We start from the raw sequence: 18,226 nt of genomic DNA, 5'->3' as shown, positions 1-18,226 counted from the left end.
ATTGATTTATAATCATTTTACAATGTTGTGTCAAATTCCAGTGTAGAGCACAATTTTTCAGTTATACACATACTACAAGATACTGAATATAGTCCCCTGTGCTTACGTGGTTATATTGAGGTTACACTGGAAATCACCTTTGTAGGAAATATAAATTAAGAGTATTAGGGTGATGGAGTATCATGTTGGCAACCTACTCTCACAGGTTCAGGAAAAAATTTGTACTGCTCATGCATGTTTCCTGTAGGTTTGATATTGCTTCAAAATAATAATGTTTAAAAAGGAAACCATGGCTCAGAAAGTTGTATAACCTGACCAAGGCCACGTGGAGAGTGAGTGGCAGCAGCAGATTGCAAGTCAGATGTGTCTGACTCCGAGGTCCACGCCCTCCCCCACCAACCACGTCCCTGGACATCCAGACTGCCTCCCCTCAGACCCTTCAAAATCTGCTGAAGACCTCTGTTCCTGTTCCTCTGCCCACAGAACGGTGCTCCCTCCAAGCCGAGTTGAGGTCCTAATGCTGGACGGGCTCCCCACTTGCCCCAGCCCCGTGCTGGCCCTGGCTCCCCTCTCCTGTGCCTGGCAGAGTTGCAGGGCATGTGACAGTGGGCATCAGGGCAGCTGAAAGCACTCAGGGCTCCAGACAGGCTCTGACGGGCGCCCAGCTCCTGGGAGAGGGCTTCCGCTAGCTGAGCCCCACTCTCCCTGAGCATCTCAGGATGTTTCAAATCACTCAAAAGTAAGCATGGCGATTTTTCTCCTGTCTCGGTTCCCCACTGTTAGCATCCCTCTGTTAGAGATTCCGACCTCAGCAACTGGCTTGGGTAGATCTCATCAATTAAGACTTCACACATTATCCCGCTACTTAAGAAATCATACCTGCAGGTTATCAGACGTTGCCATGGCCAAAGACGGAAACTGCTGGCCTCCTGTGATCTTCCAGCCCTGCCCTGATCTCCCCACCACTAAGCCCGCCACGGCAGAGGAATGGGGAACCTGCAAAGGGTTAACTCATGTCTGTGAACCATGTGCCCATCAACTCAGCTGCAGTCTCCAGAAGCAGGAGCTGGGAGGCTCAGTGGTGAGCCACTCCTCATGACAGATAGTTTGTTCAACTCATCATGACCACCCCTTGGCTTGAGACAAGACCTCTGCACCATCTGGAGCCACAGGGACCCTTCCAGGAGCCAGAGAGGCTCTGGAGCTGGAATGGCCCCAGGAGACACCCCTGTATGTCACTGATCTGCCTCTTTGCTCCCCTAAGGAAAGAGTCCAGCCCTAGTGTATTCTCTCCTGCTGGTGGGAATTTGTGGGATGGTGATTCTGGGGCTGGGAACGTGTCAGCAGCCGGGACCAAGGCGGGCCGGGGCCCAGGAGGGAGGGGGCTCCCTTTGCCTCGTGCCTTCATCGGTTCCTGATTAAGGGCTCTCATCCTTCACTGTTGGGGGAACTGGATCCTCAGCTCCACCAAGGAAATGTCCCTTCTTACCAACCTGGGGTTTCTCTCTAGTGGGTTTCCTAAGTGCCCCTCTAGCCTGAGTGCCCCGTAAGGACATGTGCTGGGTAAACAAGACGGCAGCTTCCTGCCTGGCCCTCCCGGAGTAGAGGCCCTTGTGACAGGAGCCTCTCTGGGCAGAGAGAAATCTGGGGAGCCTGCATCAGTATAAATGCTGTCTCTCTCCACCCGGATCTGGAGGCAGAGATCCACATAGGCTCTGTTTGTCTGGGTGAGTTGAGCCCCGTCCCCTGGGTCTTCCCCAGGGCTTCAGGCTGTGTGAACCAGCCCAGCAGTCACAGGCTTAACTAAGGGTCAGGCTGGAAAAGAGGGGGCCTCCCAATGGACCAGGGAGTTCCACAGAATCTGAACTACAGGTGCAGAAGAGATGCGCTTGCAAATGTCCTCGTACTTTACTGTGCTCCTGGGCCAGGTCCGTTACCCCCAGGGACTCGGCAGGGCCTGCCTGCAGGGTGGGGGGCAAGGGGAGACAGGGATGCCCCAGCAGGGAGGAGGGCACTCCCCATCACTGACCAATGTGGGATGGCCAAGCCGTGGGCCCTGGTCATCTCTGCTCAGCCTCGGGATCATCGTTCTCCAGAACTCAAAAGGAGGGTCGCTGAGAGTATGAGGGAGGGAGGGACCACATGCTTCCTCCCAACAGACCGGGAGGGACAGGGCAGGATTGCCTCCAGGGCAGAAGTTTCAGCTGAGGCCAAGAGAGGTGAAGTGAGTTCCCTGTGGTCACACAGCGAGGAACAGAGACTCCCTTAGAACCCAGGTTCTCTGACTCTGCAGAGCTCTTTTCAACTCCCCACCTGCCCGGGTACCACAGCACCTCCAGCCCAAGGGATGGGGCAGGAGACCATGTGAGGTACCAGATGATGCTGACAGTTTCCAAGGATAGTTTGGGTCTTTCCAGAGCTCCTGTCTGTCCCTGCCCTGGCCCGCAGGCTCTGTCATATGCCTGAATCATGACAAAGCACAGCGAGGGAAGACCTTCGCAAACGCTTCAGATGGTTGACGGCCCTTCCTTCCCGCAGGACGAGCACCTGGAGCAGGAGCCATGCTGCTGTGCTCTTTGGCCTTCGCCCTCATCTCGGTGGTGGCTTCTGGCCTCGAGTGCGAGGTGAAGGAGGTCTGTAGCGGGAGCCCGGGCATCCCCGGCACCCCTGGATCCCACGGCCTGCCAGGAAGGGACGGGAGAGACGGTATCAAAGGAGACCCCGGACCTCCAGGTGCTGAGTGGGCGCTGAGAGGCTGTGACCTGTTGTCAGGAGGACCTTCTGTCCGGGGTGCTGGGCTGGGTCCGAGGGTCAGCTGGATGGCGGGTGTTCCCTGGGGAGTTTCCTTAGACTGAGCAGCCCTGGAGGGTCTATCCTCAAGGTGCCCAGGGAGTGACAGGTGAGTCAGCCTGGCTGTTAATGGAGATCCAGTCACATCAGCCCTAACCCAGTTGTGGGCGACAGATACCGTACATCCACATCCCCTTCACTCTGCAGGCCCTGCGGGCCCCCCTGGGGGAACACCAGGCCTCCCCGGGCGTGATGGGATGATTGGAGCCCCTGGCCCTGCTGGAGAGCGTGGAGAGAAGGGAGCGCCTGGTGAGAGGGGCCCCCCAGGTGAGCGGGATGAAGCAAATGGACAGAGGCGACATGGACACCGTGTTCAGGTGGTCAGCCACATGAGGGGTGATGGGGATCAGACAGAACTGTGCAGGTCCCCCAAAGGGCATGTTGCTTGACCAAAATAAGAGAAGATGAAGTTGAGAAGAGAAATCAGAGGTGCCTGGGTAGTGGACCACACACAGCACAGGGACTGACTGGTGGGTATCAGAAGTGCTGACGGCTGACAGGGACACGCAGGGCGTCGGGTGGGGGACACGGGGCAGCACTTCCTAGGGCTGCACCACTAGGGGAGTTCTGAAGGCTAGAAGGGGTTCTGTGGACGGAGGATCCAAACAGATGATGTAATTGGGAACCCCGCATACAGAGGGGGGCTCTGAAGCTCTGAGTAGTAATTAAGGTGAATCAGGAGAGTGCAGAGGGAACCACATTTGCCCTTGGTGGAGGGTGGGGTAGGGAGCCTTGTCCAGAAACCAGAAAACCCCGCAGAAGCTGGCAGCCAGAGCCATGAAGCGACGTGGGTGGAAAGAAGAATAGGGAGGGGGCTGAGCAAGTCCAAGGCTGTGTCCAAGGACAAGTGTGTAGGGAGCATGGAAACATACTCCAGCCATCTGGACTCTGATGCCATGGAGCCTGGGTGGGTGTGGACAATGGGGGCAGAAAGCCATGCCTGCACCTGGCCTCACACCTGCTGGGCAGCAGGCGGGGGTGTTGCTGGCCTGGCCCTCATCTCGGGTGGGCATCTCTCTACAGGGTTTCCAGCTTATCTAGATGAGGAACTCCAAAGCACTCTCCATGACCTCAGACATCAAATCCTGCAGGCAATGGGCGGTAAGGGGGCCCCCTGGGGCCTTATGGGGTTGGGGGGGTCTCCCATAAATTCCCTCATCCTCGGCACCAGGCCTCCAAATCTAGACACTTGACAAACAAGTGGGGGCATGGAGGTCCTTCCTCAGATGTTCTTGAATAGTCCAGAGGAGGCAGGAGACACGGGTCAGCTCCCTGTGTCCTGGGGAAGCAAGTCCCTGCTGTCGCCACCTATCCTGCTTCCTATTGAATCCCAGGAAATTGCACAGATTCTGGCACATGATAGACATTCAATAAGTAATTGTTAAATGGATGAGTGAACTATGAGAGCACAGAGGGGAATCCAGAAGGGCTAGGATTGGAAGAGGGAGAGAAGACAGAGAAAGGCAGAGATGGAGAGGTTGGAGAGAGCCCGAGGGCAGAGAGCATAACGGGAAGGAAAAGTACCTGGAGAAAGAGGTCTGTGAGCTGACCTGGATTCCCCTGCTCTCAGTCCTCAGTTTGCAGGGGTCCGTGCTGGCAGTGGGAGAGAAAGTCTTTTCCACCAATGGGCAGTCGGTCAACTTTGATGCCATTAGAGAGCTGTGTGCCAGAGTAGGTGGGCACATTGCTGTCCCGAGGAGTCCAGAGGAGAATGAGGCCATCGCAAGCATCGTGAAGAAGCACAACACTTACGCTTACCTGGGCCTGGCTGAGGGCCCCACCCCAGGAGACTTCCACTACCTGGACGGAGACCCCGTGAATTACACTGAGTGGTACCCAGGGGAGCCCAGGGGGCGGGGCAAAGAGAAGTGTGTGGAGATGTACACAGATGGACAGTGGAATGACAAGAACTGCCAGCAGTACCGACTGGCCATCTGCGAGTTTTGAGCAGGCGACAAGGCCATAGGGTAGAGGGTCCTGCCTGGCCTGTCAGCCTTCCTCCTGAGGATCCATCTGATTTTTGAGATGCTGTAACTTCTTTGTGGCTCTCCGAGTTGGAGGCATCCTTGGCCACTCCACTTCCCTGTGGGCTCTGGGTCCTCCCCTACGATCATTAATCAGCCCAACGCTCTGACTCTCCCCCAAGCCCCTTCTTGGCACTGCACTCGAGTCAGCTGCTCTAACTCAGCCTTTTGGCAAGAGGTGGAGGCTTCTTTCTCTTTTTGCCCAATTCCTTCATTTCTAGATGGCAGCAGTGAGGTCCTGGGATGGATGTGTCTTCCTAAATCACACAGAGGGTTCCTGCTTGCAGGCCCCCTCCACTCTTTCTCTGCAGCCCACTGCCTGCCCAGCCTGATCAAGAGTTCACAGTTCTGATCAAGCACGTTGAGAGATGGGTGGACTTCTGGGAAATTCCACATGTGTGGCGCTAAGGACACATTTGGAATTATCTGGCAGCTTGGGGGCACATCTGGTCAGGCTCTCCATGAGGTCTGAGGGCCAGATGGTGCCCCAGCCTGGTGGAGGCCAGCCCACCCCTAGTGATTGGCATGCATTTTCCACTTCCTTGAGTGTTGCAGTGCCAGCTCAACTCCCCAGACATAAAGCAGCCAGCCTACACATCTAGGGAAGATCGCATCCCCCACCTCAGATGTTACCCATGAGCATCTCCCCGCCACTTCAGACCCCAGTGAGGTGTTCACACCACTCACCACTCCACTATTTATTGAACATACTATATAACCAAACACCTTGATAAGCAATTCTAATATATCTTATAAAATATTACTTAATCTTCACACAGTACCGTGGGATGAGCATTATTTCCCCCAATTTTTATACGAGGACACTGAACTCAGAGAATTTAAATGTTCTGAGTTTTATGATGTGGAGCAAGGGGCAGAGGCTGGTTTCACGCACCCATCTACCTGGACCTGAAGCTTGTGCTCATAACCACCCCACCCTCTCACTGCACAGAGATGATTTAAGTGTAATAAATCATGAGTGTGTTAACATGAGTTTCCGTTGCTTTGTTTCCAAGAAACAGCACATTTCTGTGTTTTTTTTTATAAATCAACTTAACTCTGGCCCTAAGCCTCCATTTACCTGAAAAATGGAAAGTTCAATCTCAAGTTAAGCTTGCTTTGTTGAGTGGAAGGGGCAGCCTGCTCCCACCTCAGGTGGTACTTTATCAGATGATTTTTTGGCGTTTCCTTTAGGCTGTTAACATCAAAAAGGTGTCAAGTGGGGGGTGAGTCATTTCCTATTCCTCAGTATTGGCATCTATTTAAAGCCCACAAGTGAGAATAAGAGACTCCAAGTGCCTCATCTTTTAATGATTCCAGGGGGTTCCAGGGACCTCACCATGGAACTTCTAAGGACAGAGCTGTTCAACGTGAGTGGTTTAGTAATTCCCATTCTGTTGGTCAGTATAAGGAAGACTAAAGAGTGGAAAGCGAGCTCACCTACCTTGGGTGACATCTGTACTTTCACAGTGGAGTTTATCCCTTCCTCTCCTCTCCCTGTGGGATGGGGGAGGGGACTGTCCTACCCCCCTCCTAATCTTTGCAAGTAGGGATGCCCAGATTACTTTGCCTTCCCCGATCAAGTGACCTAAGGCATGAGTGGGGGGGTCTCCTGTTCTAAAATTGCCGAAGTACTGAACCAGCAGAGGGCCTGATCCTGCTGAGGTGTGGGGAGTTGAAGAGGGGGAGAATAGACCTGTGAGCAGGGTGTTCTGGGGCAATGTGGATTTCCACCACTTGGATGGAGTTCCCAGGGGCTGTCAATGTCAATGTCAATGTTATGGAAGTTAGTCAGGGTTTAAACCCTACTCATGAGCAGTTTGCTCCTTGGAGCATAGGGGCTTAAAGAGCCAGAGACTATGAATTGAAATGTTCATTGATATCATATTGAGGGCAGAGAACATGCAGCTTGAGGTTCATATAGAGTCACTTGTCTGAAGGACAAGCTCATGAGAGGAGCTGTCATCTGTAATCAGTCATACAGAGGGGTCCAACAACCAGTTAGGATGGGTTCAGAAGCAGCAGTGTCTCAACTGACATATGGAGCCTTCTGTGAACAGATATTGCCACCCTGGGCACCATCATTCTTCTACCTCCCACACATGCAAAGAAATAAGAGAGAAGGCTACTGCCCACACTTCACTTCAAGAAACCACCACCCTTTGGCCATGGTGGTGATGAATAAGAGGTGAAACAGATTTTAACAACAAAACGGGGACAATAATCATTTGTTCAGACTATATTTTAAGTCAATCCTAGAAAGTTTGCATTTCAAGGGTCTAGGAAGAGTTTGTAAGAAGAATTTTGAGACCACATATTAGTTTTGAGGAAAAGATGAGCTTCAAGCTTCAAGATTGTACATATCTGCATTAAGAGTCTTAAACTGTTATATATTTAGTGAGTTACATGGATTCAGTTTTTGATGTTGAACCATCCTTGCATTCCTGCGATATACCCCACTTGGTCTAATGGCTGATACTCTCATCACACTTACTATGTGTCGGGTACGATTCTTGGATTAAGTATTGTAATCCTCATTAACCTTGTTATGTAGATGCCATTATTATGCCAAATTTACAAATAAGAATATCGAGGCACAGAGGTTAAAGTGATTTTCCAAATTTCATACAGCCAGTTCATGGCAGAAGTGGGCTATGAATAGGAAGTCAGATTCCAGGGACTGTGCTATTAACTATTGATGCATGGCTGGACCTTAGTAGCTATTTTTTACTTCAAGCTTCCCAGAGAGTTCACATTTGCTCCATATCATTTAATTATTCAAATATTAGCAGCTACCAGGGACATAGCCTTCCCACATTTAAAGCTGCTCCTCCCTTAGTGTCTACTCATGGTCACACAGCCAAGTCAAATATTGAAGGGATAGTGTGAGGTGCTGCAAAGTACCATGGCATAAGGTGTGGATAGATATATCCATGATAATGAGAGGTAAAAAATTGGGCACAATAATTCAAAATACCATGGTCATATTTGCCAATTTTTTTTTTTTTGCAAAAAAACAGGTTTTTTTTTAACTTTACTAATAGCTCTAGAGTTATTTCCTTATTCTGGTTCATTAATTTCACTGTTTAATTTTTTATTCTTAATTATAATGTTTTTTAAAAAAAAATCTGTGGTTGTAGAGTCAACAGTCTTTATAGGCTGGTTTTTAAGACTTCTGTCATTCAGCTTTCACTCTGTGTATTTCTTCCTGTGTTTGATGGTTTTTACAAGGTGAACTCAAATTTACCTGGTCTCCCTCTGAGAAGTCCTGAGGTGCCTGGGTTAAGGGTAAGGCCCTCCACTGATTTTATGTCCCTATGGAACACTAGGTTGTGATGAGCTGGGACACTTGAAAGACAATATTCCATCTTGGCATCAATGGCAAAATTCAGGAATAATAGTCATAACAAAATAATACTAAGAAGCATAAACTCAAACCCCAGACCTGTGAGGGGACAGACTTGTGGATATGCATCCTCACGGGAGGATTTTTTTCCCACCAGAGTCAAGTATCTCTTATTGTCCCTTTGCTGACAGTGCACATCCCTCCCTCCTCCTGCCCTCCCCTCCCCCTTCCTTCCAAAGCTACCCTTCCTCTAAGTCTGTAGTAAATATAGGGTCCTGGTTTTATGTAAATCTCTCAATGTCAAATTTCCACCTTTCTGGGAAGTCTGCTCGTTTGCTCTGTGGTTTGAGTGTTCTTTGTCCTGTGAGACTATGGGCCCTTCAAGGTTGTGACAACACTATCAGGAAACACAGCCTCGAGAGGGGTCTTCTTCACAACGGGCCCCTCTCAGTGCCTGGCAGTCTCCTTTAAAACAGGAATCTGGGAGGGTTGCTGAACAGGGCATGGTGACTTGAGTGCACAAGGGCCGATGACCCTTGAGGAACCGAAGGACCGATCACAAGGCAGAGTCAAAGGGAAGTGGCCCAGTCCGCGCTCCCCACCAGGGAAAAAGCAAACCTCTAGAGTTTGTTTGGTGAGACTAAGTGTTTCACAGAGTAGGGGGAAGTCTGGGGGAAGGCAGGAATCAAATGTTACGTCAGGGACCCGAAAAAGCCACTTGATCAGGCTCTGGAGATAAGAAGTGGACACTCCTGGAAACCCCGGTGGGGAGGAGCCGTGGACTGATCCGGCATCTGCCCCGCTCGGGGTCTCTGCTTCCCTCCTCGTTCTCTCAATGGATCCTCCCCGTGTGCCAGCCCTGGGTTGCACCCTGGAGACGAGGAGGTGAATCAAATGTAGCTCCTGCCCTGGAAAAGTAAAAGCATGGGAGAGTGGGCACAGATGTGAGCTCCAGCTGGAGGGGAGTCAGGAGGGCCGCTCTGAGGATGTGATGCTGGAGGCGTCCTTTGTTCCATAAATGTTTATTGAACATTGAGTCCCTTCCAGGCCCTCTTCTAGGTGGGGACACTACAGCTGGGGAATAAGACCTCTGTTCTGATGAAGTTCCTCTTCTAAAGGAGTGGCATGGTCAACAAATATGCAACCAGAGAAATAAAACAACTTTACCCAGAGATGCGTTATAGGCATAATTAAATTATATAGATATTTAAAACAGCGAACTACAACTCTGATACAGTGGTCAGGGAAAGCCCTTTCTCCAGAGATCATATTTAGGCTGAAATGTGAATGACAACAATTCTGCAAAGATGGAGGGAAGTGTCACAGGCTGGAACAGCTAGTGCAAATGCCCACATTCAACTTTGAATTTAAATTATCTACAAATCCTTCTTCCCCATGTGCCTAGCCCTGTAACACGCCCAGAGGGGACATTTGACAAATGTTCTGAGTGAGAAGGGAGGAATGAGGCAACTCAGGTCTTTAACCCCTACCTCCCCCCTCCAATAAACTAAATACAAATGGAGGGGTGAACTAGATAGAGCAACTAATACAGAGGTGTGTGCCGGTGGCGGGGGAGGGGGGCATGAACATGAGCATGTGTTTGATTGAATGTCTATTCATGTCTCTTCTAAAAGTAAGTATATAGAGGGAACTAGCCTCTGAGATTCTGATCTGTGATCTGAGGCTCTGATTCTGGAAGGTCAGAGTTGCTAAGCTGTTGAGACGGATGCCGGGGGAGCAGTAGGAGGAAGAGTTTGGAGTGTTGCAGGAGAAAACGGCCCAGCGCTCCGCTGGAGACCCCACCAGCAGCCCTGGAGAACTGCCCAGGATATGGCAGTTCTAAGGATGGTTGTTGATTAAGCTAGGGTTGAAGGCCAGTCCAGCACTGTCCCTGGTCACCAGACTAATTGGGGCAAATGACACTGGGGCACCTGCCGGAGGCCTAGGCTGGAGCACCAGCTTCCCTGTGGCAGCCTCCGTGCTCTGAGGAAGTCACTTTTGGAGGGCGGAGGTGGAGGCCTGTGCTGATCGTCTGGCCCCTTGACCTGATCCCGGTGAGTTGCAGGCAGGGGCTTTGGTGGGGTGGTCAAGCCTGCTGAGGGCCTCTGTCTCTCTCGGACCTGGGGCCTTGGGCCCTTCCTGGATTGCCTTGAGCACCTGCAAGCTGAAGGGTGGTCTTTTCAGCCAAAGGGAAGAAAGAAAGTGAAGTGTGAATGCCAGCAGCATGCTTAGCCCTGGCTTTGGCCTCAGGCATAATCAGGGGAGGTGAAAAAAGTTAGAAAGATAGAAAGAGGAAAGGTGGAGAAGACTATGATGGAGAAAATCGCCTTCCAATTACTACGTCTCACAGAGTCCTGGAGGAAGGGAAGGGCCAAGAGGGCTGACAGGCCAGGGTAGGCAAGGGAAGATGCAGTAGTTATACTGCAAAGGCCGGAGACGTTGGGATTAGAGGCCAGAGAGAAGCAGAGGGAGACGTCCATGGGGACTTCTGGAAGGGGCCTGCGTGAATGAAGGCTGGATGGGAATCTGATGGCTGGACGGTGGTGCAGAGCTGGAGAGGCATCTGGGAAGCAGGCAGAGCATCCTGCCAGGAGAAGAAGCCTGAGTGGACCCCCCTGGGCCCAGGGTGAACAGAAACTTTAGGAGCCTGGGTTGTGGCTGGAAAAATGGCCTCTCCATGGAAAACCTCAAACCAAGGGAAAGAGGCAAATCTCAGTCTCAGCTGGCTGGGATCAGTAACCAAAGAAGGTTCCATTCTCAGGGTCAGAACCATACATCAGGGCACTCTGGGTCCTGAATCCCAGCAAGTGCCTGTCACAAAGTAAAGTGTTTATTATACAGGGTGATTGACAGGCTGTTGGGGAAACAGCTGTGGTTCTGAGGGCAGCTGGGACCCTGGAGTGCAAAACAGAGATGTTTATGTGAAATGAGACAATGGATGTAGTAAAACAGGGCCCACAGAGAAATGGACCTTGTGGGACCTTTAGTCACTGGTTATAGTTTGAGTCTAGCTTTAGGGACCATAGGAAGGGGAAGAAGAGGGAAACTGAGGCTCCCTTGACCCTCAAGAAAGAAAGTTGGGAAAAAGAGCAGCCAAAGCTCACACAAGCACTCTGCTCTCTTTGCCTTTGTGCCAGACCTTCAGGAACAGGGCTTGTGCGTCACCTCCAGACCCTGTGGCCCCTCGTGCATGGGCCTGCCTCGCCCACTAAGCCTTCCATCCATAGGGCATGAGAGCCCCAGGGAGAACGGGCCCCTATTATTATTACACTTGCGTCTACCTTCGCTTTAGCACTAACGGTCACGCTTTTTACTTGTCTGTTTCCCTAGTAGCCTGGCGGCAGTCAGAGCCAGGGGTCGCGGTATTCCCCCCTGTGTCTGTGGCCCCACGCACCGGGTCCAGCACATCAGAGGTGGTAGCAAATGCTGACTACATGAAATGAGATGGATTTATTTTCCTTGACTTTCTCCACTCTAGAGTAAGGATCATGTTCCTGTTTTCGTCACTTCCTGTACTTCTGTGTGTGGTGACAGCATCCAGCTCAGAAACAAAAACCTGTGAGGATGCCCAGAAGACCTGTTCAGTGGTTGCTTGTGGCATCCCGGTCACCAACGGCACGCCTGGCAGAGATGGGCGAGACGGACCCAAGGGAGAAAAGGGAGAGCCAGGTACAGGACAGGCTGCTCTGACCTCCTAACTCTCTTACCCTAACAGGAGACTGCTCTGTCTACGGGAACTAGCAGAGACATGAGAAGGCTCACCTTTCATTATGGTGGTTGATGCTTCACTCAGAATAGTCCCCGTGACAGGTCATCCCCTCCAAGACAAAGGCACTTCTCTGGCTCCCCAGCATCCCTTATTTCCACACAGGAATGAGTGACATGTGATTGTCCCTAGAAAAGGGGTGTCTTGCATGCTCAGGGAGCTGGCCCTCAGGGCAGGGCATCCCCTGGGCATGCAAGAGGCCCTTTCTGCTTTGGACCACTGCTAGTTCACGAGCGGTTTCTTGGGGTCAGTGTGCATCGAGTATGAGCTGCTGGAGAAAGAGAATGAGAGACAGTCAGTGGGTCACATTTCCTTCCTCTTCCAACAGGGCAAGGGCTCAGAGGCTTGCAGGGTCCTCCAGGGAAAATGGGGCCTCCAGGAAAGGTAGGGAGTCCTGGGCCTCTGGGACCAAAGGGCTCCAAAGGAGATCGTGGAGACAGTTCAGGTAAGGAGCTGACCCCAGTGTGTGGTGTGGGCTGAGGAGACCCAGGGCCCTGGGAACTCCAGGGCCAGGAGGGAGGGGCCTCTTCTCTGCTGTCACACTGAAAGATGCTTGGCTCTGCTTCCTGACCCATCACCTTCATTCCTCTCAGTTCCCTGGGGCCTGGGGGGATTCCCACCGGTGCTTGGGTATGAACATCCAAACCCTGCCTGCCACCCCCTCAGCAGGCCCCTGTAGGAGATGCGCCCTGGCCCTTCTTCAGCTGAAACAGTCCAGCGTGTGGTTCCAGGCTGCAAGGGAGGAAGCAGATCCTCTCTGCTGTTGGTTTATGTCTGTTGTCACAAGCATAGCATGAAAAGGATTGGCCACATAGGGCCCCTGGGTAACCCGGGACATCAAAGCAACTTAGTTCAGAGTGAAATAAATTCAATACCAACAAACCAAAAATGAGGACTTCTTACTAATATCTGTCCATTGGCCCATCAAAATAATAGAAGTATTGAAGAGTTTGCCTGGAATAAGAAAGTATGATATGTAACTGAATCGCTATGCTATATACCAAAGACTGACATAACGTTGTAAATCAACTACAATTCAAAAAAAGAAATTTTTCTAAAAGGAGAATAATTTGTTGGGCCTTTTCTTATAAGCAATTATAGTATTGCAATATTTAAGCAGCATGTGAATAACACAGAGCTATGGTTTACAAGTTGTTATTATTATTAATTATTATTATTATTTCCAGAGTTATAGCTTACAATAGTTACTAAGTATATCTGGGAAGGCAGGAATACAGTTTTTTTTTTCTTTTGCTTCTTTTTGTTTTCATATTTTTCTGGAATAAGCATGCTTTTTAGTAAGCAAATCTTTTTTTTTTTTTTTCAAAATACTCTGCTCTCCAATTTAGGGTCTTCTTCTCAATAAATACCTGTCTCCCTTTTGCTTTGTAGTTGCTGAGGCTAAGCTGGCTAACTTAGAGGGACAGCTAAGGAGCCTGAGATCAGAACTGGATCACATCAAAAAGTGTAAGCCTTTCTTCTGCTCCAGCCCAACGTATTCTGGGCTCTTACCTTTTTCTCCAGAGTGCTCTAGGTTTTGGGGAGGGTGGCATGAACTAACATTTATGACCATTTATTATATCCCAGGGCTAGGTTGGCATTTTCTCATAATAGGGTTTCATTCCATCCTCTTGCCTATTTGGGGGTATCACACCTATTTTATTTACAGTTAAGAAAAAAAAATAGGTCTGGGAATCTAGATAATTCATTCAATAGCATACAGCTAGGAAGGGGCTGAGGGAGGGTTGCGTGGAGGTCTGCTGCCTCTGGAACCTTTGTGCCTTCCTCAGCACCCTCTGTTCTCAGAGGGCCGTCCGTGCCTCTTTCTTACCCTGGTGCCCAAGCCTGGCAGCAGGGCCCAAGCACGTTTCCCTGCGTCCTCTGTATTGGGACAGTTTTTAACAGGTATTTGTCATAAGGATGGGCTATCCCGGGATAGCCCCGGCTTGCGGCCAGGGACTTGTTCTACACTGGAGGAAGGCTTTCTTCATAGGATCTGGCCAGAGGTGGTGGAGCACAGGGCCCCACCTCGGACTCATGAGTTCCCAGAGAAGGGCATCTTCATCTACTATCCTGGGCTGGTCTCCAAGCCAAGTCAACCTCCCCTACCCTTTGTGATTTCAGTGCAAGTCTTTTCCTTGGGCCAGAATCCTGGGAAGAAGCTCTATGTGACCAACGGCAAAAAGATGCCTTTTTCCCAAGTGAAGGCTCTATGCGCCGGGTTTCAGGCCACCGTGGCCACCCCCAGGAATGCTGAGGAGAACAAAGCCATCCAGGACGTGGCCCAAGACAGTGCCTTTCTGGGCATCACAGATGAGGTGACAGAAGGCCAGTTTGCATACGTAACAGGAGGGCGGATAACCTACAGCAACTGGAAGAGTAATGAGCCGAATGACCATGGCTCGGGGGAGGACTGCGTGGTTCTCCTCAGTGACGGGCTCTGGAATGACATCTCCTGCTCTGCCTCCTTCTTGGCTGTCTGTGAACTCCCAGCCTGAAGAGGCAGGTTCCTCCGCCCCCTGCTTGGTTCCCTGCTGAGCTCTCTGCTGCTCTGAAAGAGAATTCAGTGCCTGTTTTCCCTTGCCCGGTGTTGACTCATTCCTTCATGGGGATTGGAAAAAAAATGAAGGGGATGTATTTGATTGTGGGATGAGGAAGTGAAAAGAGGCTGACTGTGGGACATGAGGGTTTCTGGTCCAGTCCGTGGGAAAGGACACCCTCTGTCCTGTCCGAGGGCACAGCACTGGATCAGAGTCAACCATAGAAAGAGCAGATTTTAGTGAGGACACCGCAGCCCACCAGATGGACCCACGGAGGACCACATCTGTGTCAGCAGACAGTAGACCTCAGCCTCCAAGAGATCCAGTTCCTATTTCTCTGAGTTGCCACTACTTGATGCCGAAGTCTCCTTCCCATAGCTAGCCCAGCCCTGTCTACGAGATGAGTGTTGTTTTCAGTTGTCCATGAGCTACACCAGAAAACCTTTCACCACCAGACTGTGACACCGGGCAATATCCTACGTGGGTACTAGTTAATAGTCCTAGGAAACCCTCCCCAGCCTGCCCAAGTGGCTGTGGCCTGCCTGTGGCCAGTAGAGCAATCTTGAGGACAAAGGGCAGGCTTCCTGCATCCTTTTAGGAGACTGATTTGATATTGCGGCACATGCCAGCATCACGGGAGGAGGCAAATGGTCAGGCAGGTTGTGTCCTTCTCCACAGGGCAACTTCGGTCTTAGACCCTCCATGTTCAGCATCCACCTCCTTCTGTGACATCCTCATCCCACTACAGGCCAGTGGGTCCATTATTAGTAGACACAAGAGGGAAAACCTCCCTAAGGTGAGTTTCACTCTCTGTGGGTCAAATTCTGCAGCACCATCCAGTCAGCAAATAAAACCTCCCTTCTGAGCAGAGTTCTGATGCTGTCTTGGCCCACGATCAAGCTCATGACCATGGAGGCTCTTCCACAACCTCAGGGTGGGTGGATTTGAGATTATGTACAGCCTGTGCAGCAAACTGGGGGCAGGGAATGAGTTCCAGCTCCAACTGTATGCCAATCACAGAAGGAGACGAAAATATTTCATGAATGGGCTAAGGGCCACATTAACTTAATGAAATATTTTTGTTAAATTCATTTTCCATTTTATTTTTCTTTGCATCTGAACTACCAGAGAGAGCACCTCATACTCGGTAAGTGCTTGATGCGTATTTGGTGAACGGGCACACCGTAGCGTCACCAAATGGATGAGTGGGTCAGATACCGAGAGGTGACTACAGGGTAGCGTTCCCTCTGAGGGGCACTTCTTCAGCAAGACCATCAGGGGAGGGGTGAGTGTTGGGCTGGATGTCCTGAAGACATTGGGGCTGGCAGGATGAGGGGTCAGTACCCAGGTCCGTGGCCTCCAGCCCACCCGGACTGTCACATCACTCCGTTTTCAATCTCTTCAATCTGAAGTTCTTCAGGCACTACCCTGGGGGTGACGTAGAGCAGAACACTTCACTATTTTCACTCCAAATCCAGACTGCTGGCCAAAGGAGTGGGAAACTGCCTAAGATTTAGAGGCACAGAAGAAACCTAGGTAATGGAGGTTATGGCAAATAGAAAAAAGGAAAGAGCAGAAAGTTTTAGAAGGAAAGAAGATACACACAAGACAACCCAGAACAAGAGAATCATCGTCATCAGGCGTGAAAGTTACGCCTGAGTTTTTCCATTGGCAAGACAACAATGAGCAAGTGGACAGGTCATTCTTTCTCAGTCGACGTAAGGGGGCGGTGGGGACCATGTCTACCCTGAGATGAATGTCTCTTTTGCTTATACTGTGTGTAAGGGATAGTGTCTTTAGCTATTAGACTGTAGATGATTCGGTCACGTACTTCACATGGATTATCTCCCAGTGAGTGCTGGCTGCCCTCTCAGTCAGGGAAGTGTAGTAAACATCTGCGGACGAGCTCACATTCTTCCATTTCCCTTTCAGACTTCTTCTTCGAGTTCCTTTCATGGTGCTCCCTCCCTACATCCCTCAGTCCCCAGAGCCTCACATTCCTGCTCTGAGAACTTTCTGTGCCACCCCAGACCCTGTGAGCCATCCCCGCTGAAGATCCTTGCTGATCCTGCCTCCTCCTTGCCCACCTCCCCTGATGCGCAGATTTCCCCACAGGCTCTTGGGCGGGCGGGGCTGGTTCTCCCCCCTCAGTCTAGCACCCGATCATCTTTTCAGAGCTCCTCTCTCTGCGTGTGTCCCCCAGCTGGCCAGCATTCTTCCCTCAACTACAATGGAGACAACCACCTACCTGTGTTCCCTTCCCAGTTCTCATCAGCAAGCAGCGGGGCCCCATGTGAGTTAGCTCAAGAGAAGGCGGGGTTCATCTAAAGATGCTGGAATCTCAGGAGAGTCCAAAGATAGAAACTGTCGTTCCTCCAGGTGCCCCAGGACCTGGAACAGGAGGGAAATTCTGGATTCAAGATGACTGTTCAGATCATCCCTCTCGCTCTCTCAAGGGCTGAAGGCAGGCAGTTTCCTTTACTAAGGGACGTATGATGATTGACATCTCTTGCATAGGGGATCGAATGAAGCCAGGTGCCCCAAGGACAGACCATAGGGACCTCAGGCAGCACACTCCCGTTGTTCAGGACTCTGAGCGACCTGTTGAGCCCCATTGTTCTGATGGAATAGAAGTCTGTGTCATATTTCCTGGGCTGCTTTTTGGCCCAGGGAGCTGGCAGACGGAACTGAGCTGCCGTCTTCCTTTGCTGCCTCTTGCAAAGGGTAAGAACCTGATGGTTCTGCCTCAGAGCATTCCTGGGGAAGGAAGCTGGTGTTCAGACCTCTCTGGAGGCTGGGCCCTGACTCTGGAGTCATGCCTGGGGGAGAACAAGGCCTGGGTCTCTGTGTGCCATGTAAACGTTAAAGGAGAGGTGGCTTGGTGGGTGGGAAGTTCAGGATTTGAGCTGCGGTGTGAGGTCAGCTCCCTGCCTGCTGCGCTGAGTGGTGTGCTGGCTCCTTCGACCTGTCTCCCTCTCTGTAAATTGGTCTGGGACGGCTTCTCCCTTTTAAAACTAGATGATCAGCGATCACACACAGACTCACAGCTGCAGGGCCTACTTCCGGAGCAAAGCTGCAGGGTCTGGGAATTGTCTTCCATTTTGGTTACCTGTCAATTTTGTCCAAACTCATTGTGGTCTGAACACTTGTCACCAGTTCCTCAGGTCCATACAAAGCCAGTCTGAGTGAGTTGGAATCTGCTCTGGAGATGGGGACTTGGAGTTTAAATTATGTCTGTAAGTCATCTACCTCCTGTGAGAGGCTAGATACCGCCCATGGGATTGCAATACGCTTCCTGTGCTGGAGCGGGTCCAGAAATCAACTACCAAAGCTTGCGACACGCAAGGCCCCGGCTCCGGCCTGGGTTCTGGATTCTGGAATGGCGGGGCCTTGTTCCCGCAGGATAGTCTTCCTTCAGAATCTTACAGCTCTGCTGTTCTCACTTTTAGCTGCGCCCGAGCCAGAGGACAGGGCCTTGGGGACCAGCCGAAGGTCTAGCATTCACACTCCTCACATCCCCCTCCTGCACCAGCACCAGGGTCACCGTCTGCTCATTATCGTCAAGGTTGTTTGCTCATTATTGTGTAATGGAACTGTGCTTTAGAACCTGCCAGGAATCAGGGATTTTTTTTTTTTCTCATAAACCAGGAAAGGATCAAATATTATCAGGCCTGGGCTGGTGATGTCAGGAAGCGGACTT

The 18,226-nt window shown here is 51.0% G+C and overlaps 2 protein-coding genes and 1 long non-coding RNA gene across 5 annotated transcripts; 2 read left to right on the top strand and 1 right to left on the bottom strand.

The window, feature by feature from the left end:
- The first annotated feature begins 1,585 nt into the window (after positions 1 to 1,585).
- Positions 1,586 to 5,862, top strand: LOC105075331 (pulmonary surfactant-associated protein A). 3 transcript variants are annotated; one of them, XM_010963109.3, is made up of 5 exons: positions 1,586 to 1,727; positions 2,539 to 2,733; positions 2,998 to 3,117; positions 3,874 to 3,951; positions 4,421 to 5,862. In XM_010963109.3, the coding sequence occupies exons 2-5, from the start codon at positions 2,562 to 2,564 to the stop codon at positions 4,795 to 4,797; spliced, it is 747 nt and encodes a 248-aa protein (XP_010961411.1). In that variant the 5' UTR covers positions 1,586 to 1,727; positions 2,539 to 2,561; the 3' UTR covers positions 4,798 to 5,862. The 3 variants fall into 3 exon arrangements, with proteins under 3 accessions (XP_010961411.1, XP_010961410.1, XP_074230410.1); XM_010963108.3 differs by lacking the exon at positions 1,586 to 1,727 and adding an exon at positions 1,734 to 1,928; XM_074374309.1 differs by lacking the exons at positions 1,586 to 1,727; positions 2,539 to 2,733 and adding an exon at positions 2,748 to 2,899.
- A 4,236-nt stretch (positions 5,863 to 10,098) lies between these two features.
- Positions 10,099 to 14,568, top strand: LOC105075332 (mannose-binding protein A). The gene is made up of 5 exons (XM_010963110.3): positions 10,099 to 10,274; positions 11,699 to 11,889; positions 12,315 to 12,431; positions 13,379 to 13,453; positions 14,111 to 14,568. The coding sequence occupies exons 2-5, from the start codon at positions 11,709 to 11,711 to the stop codon at positions 14,482 to 14,484; spliced, it is 747 nt and encodes a 248-aa protein (XP_010961412.1). The 5' UTR covers positions 10,099 to 10,274; positions 11,699 to 11,708; the 3' UTR covers positions 14,485 to 14,568.
- A 906-nt stretch (positions 14,569 to 15,474) lies between these two features.
- On the bottom strand, positions 15,475 to 17,781 carry LOC141579167 (uncharacterized). The gene is made up of 3 exons (XR_012510339.1): positions 17,636 to 17,781; positions 16,775 to 16,917; positions 15,475 to 16,032 (listed from the first exon to the last, which is right to left on the bottom strand). It is a non-coding gene; the product is annotated as an uncharacterized LOC141579167 (long non-coding RNA).
- Between the last annotated feature and the right edge of the window lie 445 nt (positions 17,782 to 18,226).

The sequence above is a fragment of the Camelus bactrianus genome, chromosome 11 (assembly GCF_048773025.1).
Source record: "Camelus bactrianus isolate YW-2024 breed Bactrian camel chromosome 11, ASM4877302v1, whole genome shotgun sequence".
NCBI classification, from domain to species: Eukaryota; Metazoa; Chordata; class Mammalia; order Artiodactyla; family Camelidae; genus Camelus; species Camelus bactrianus.
This window is presented reverse-complemented; position numbering and strand designations above follow the sequence as displayed.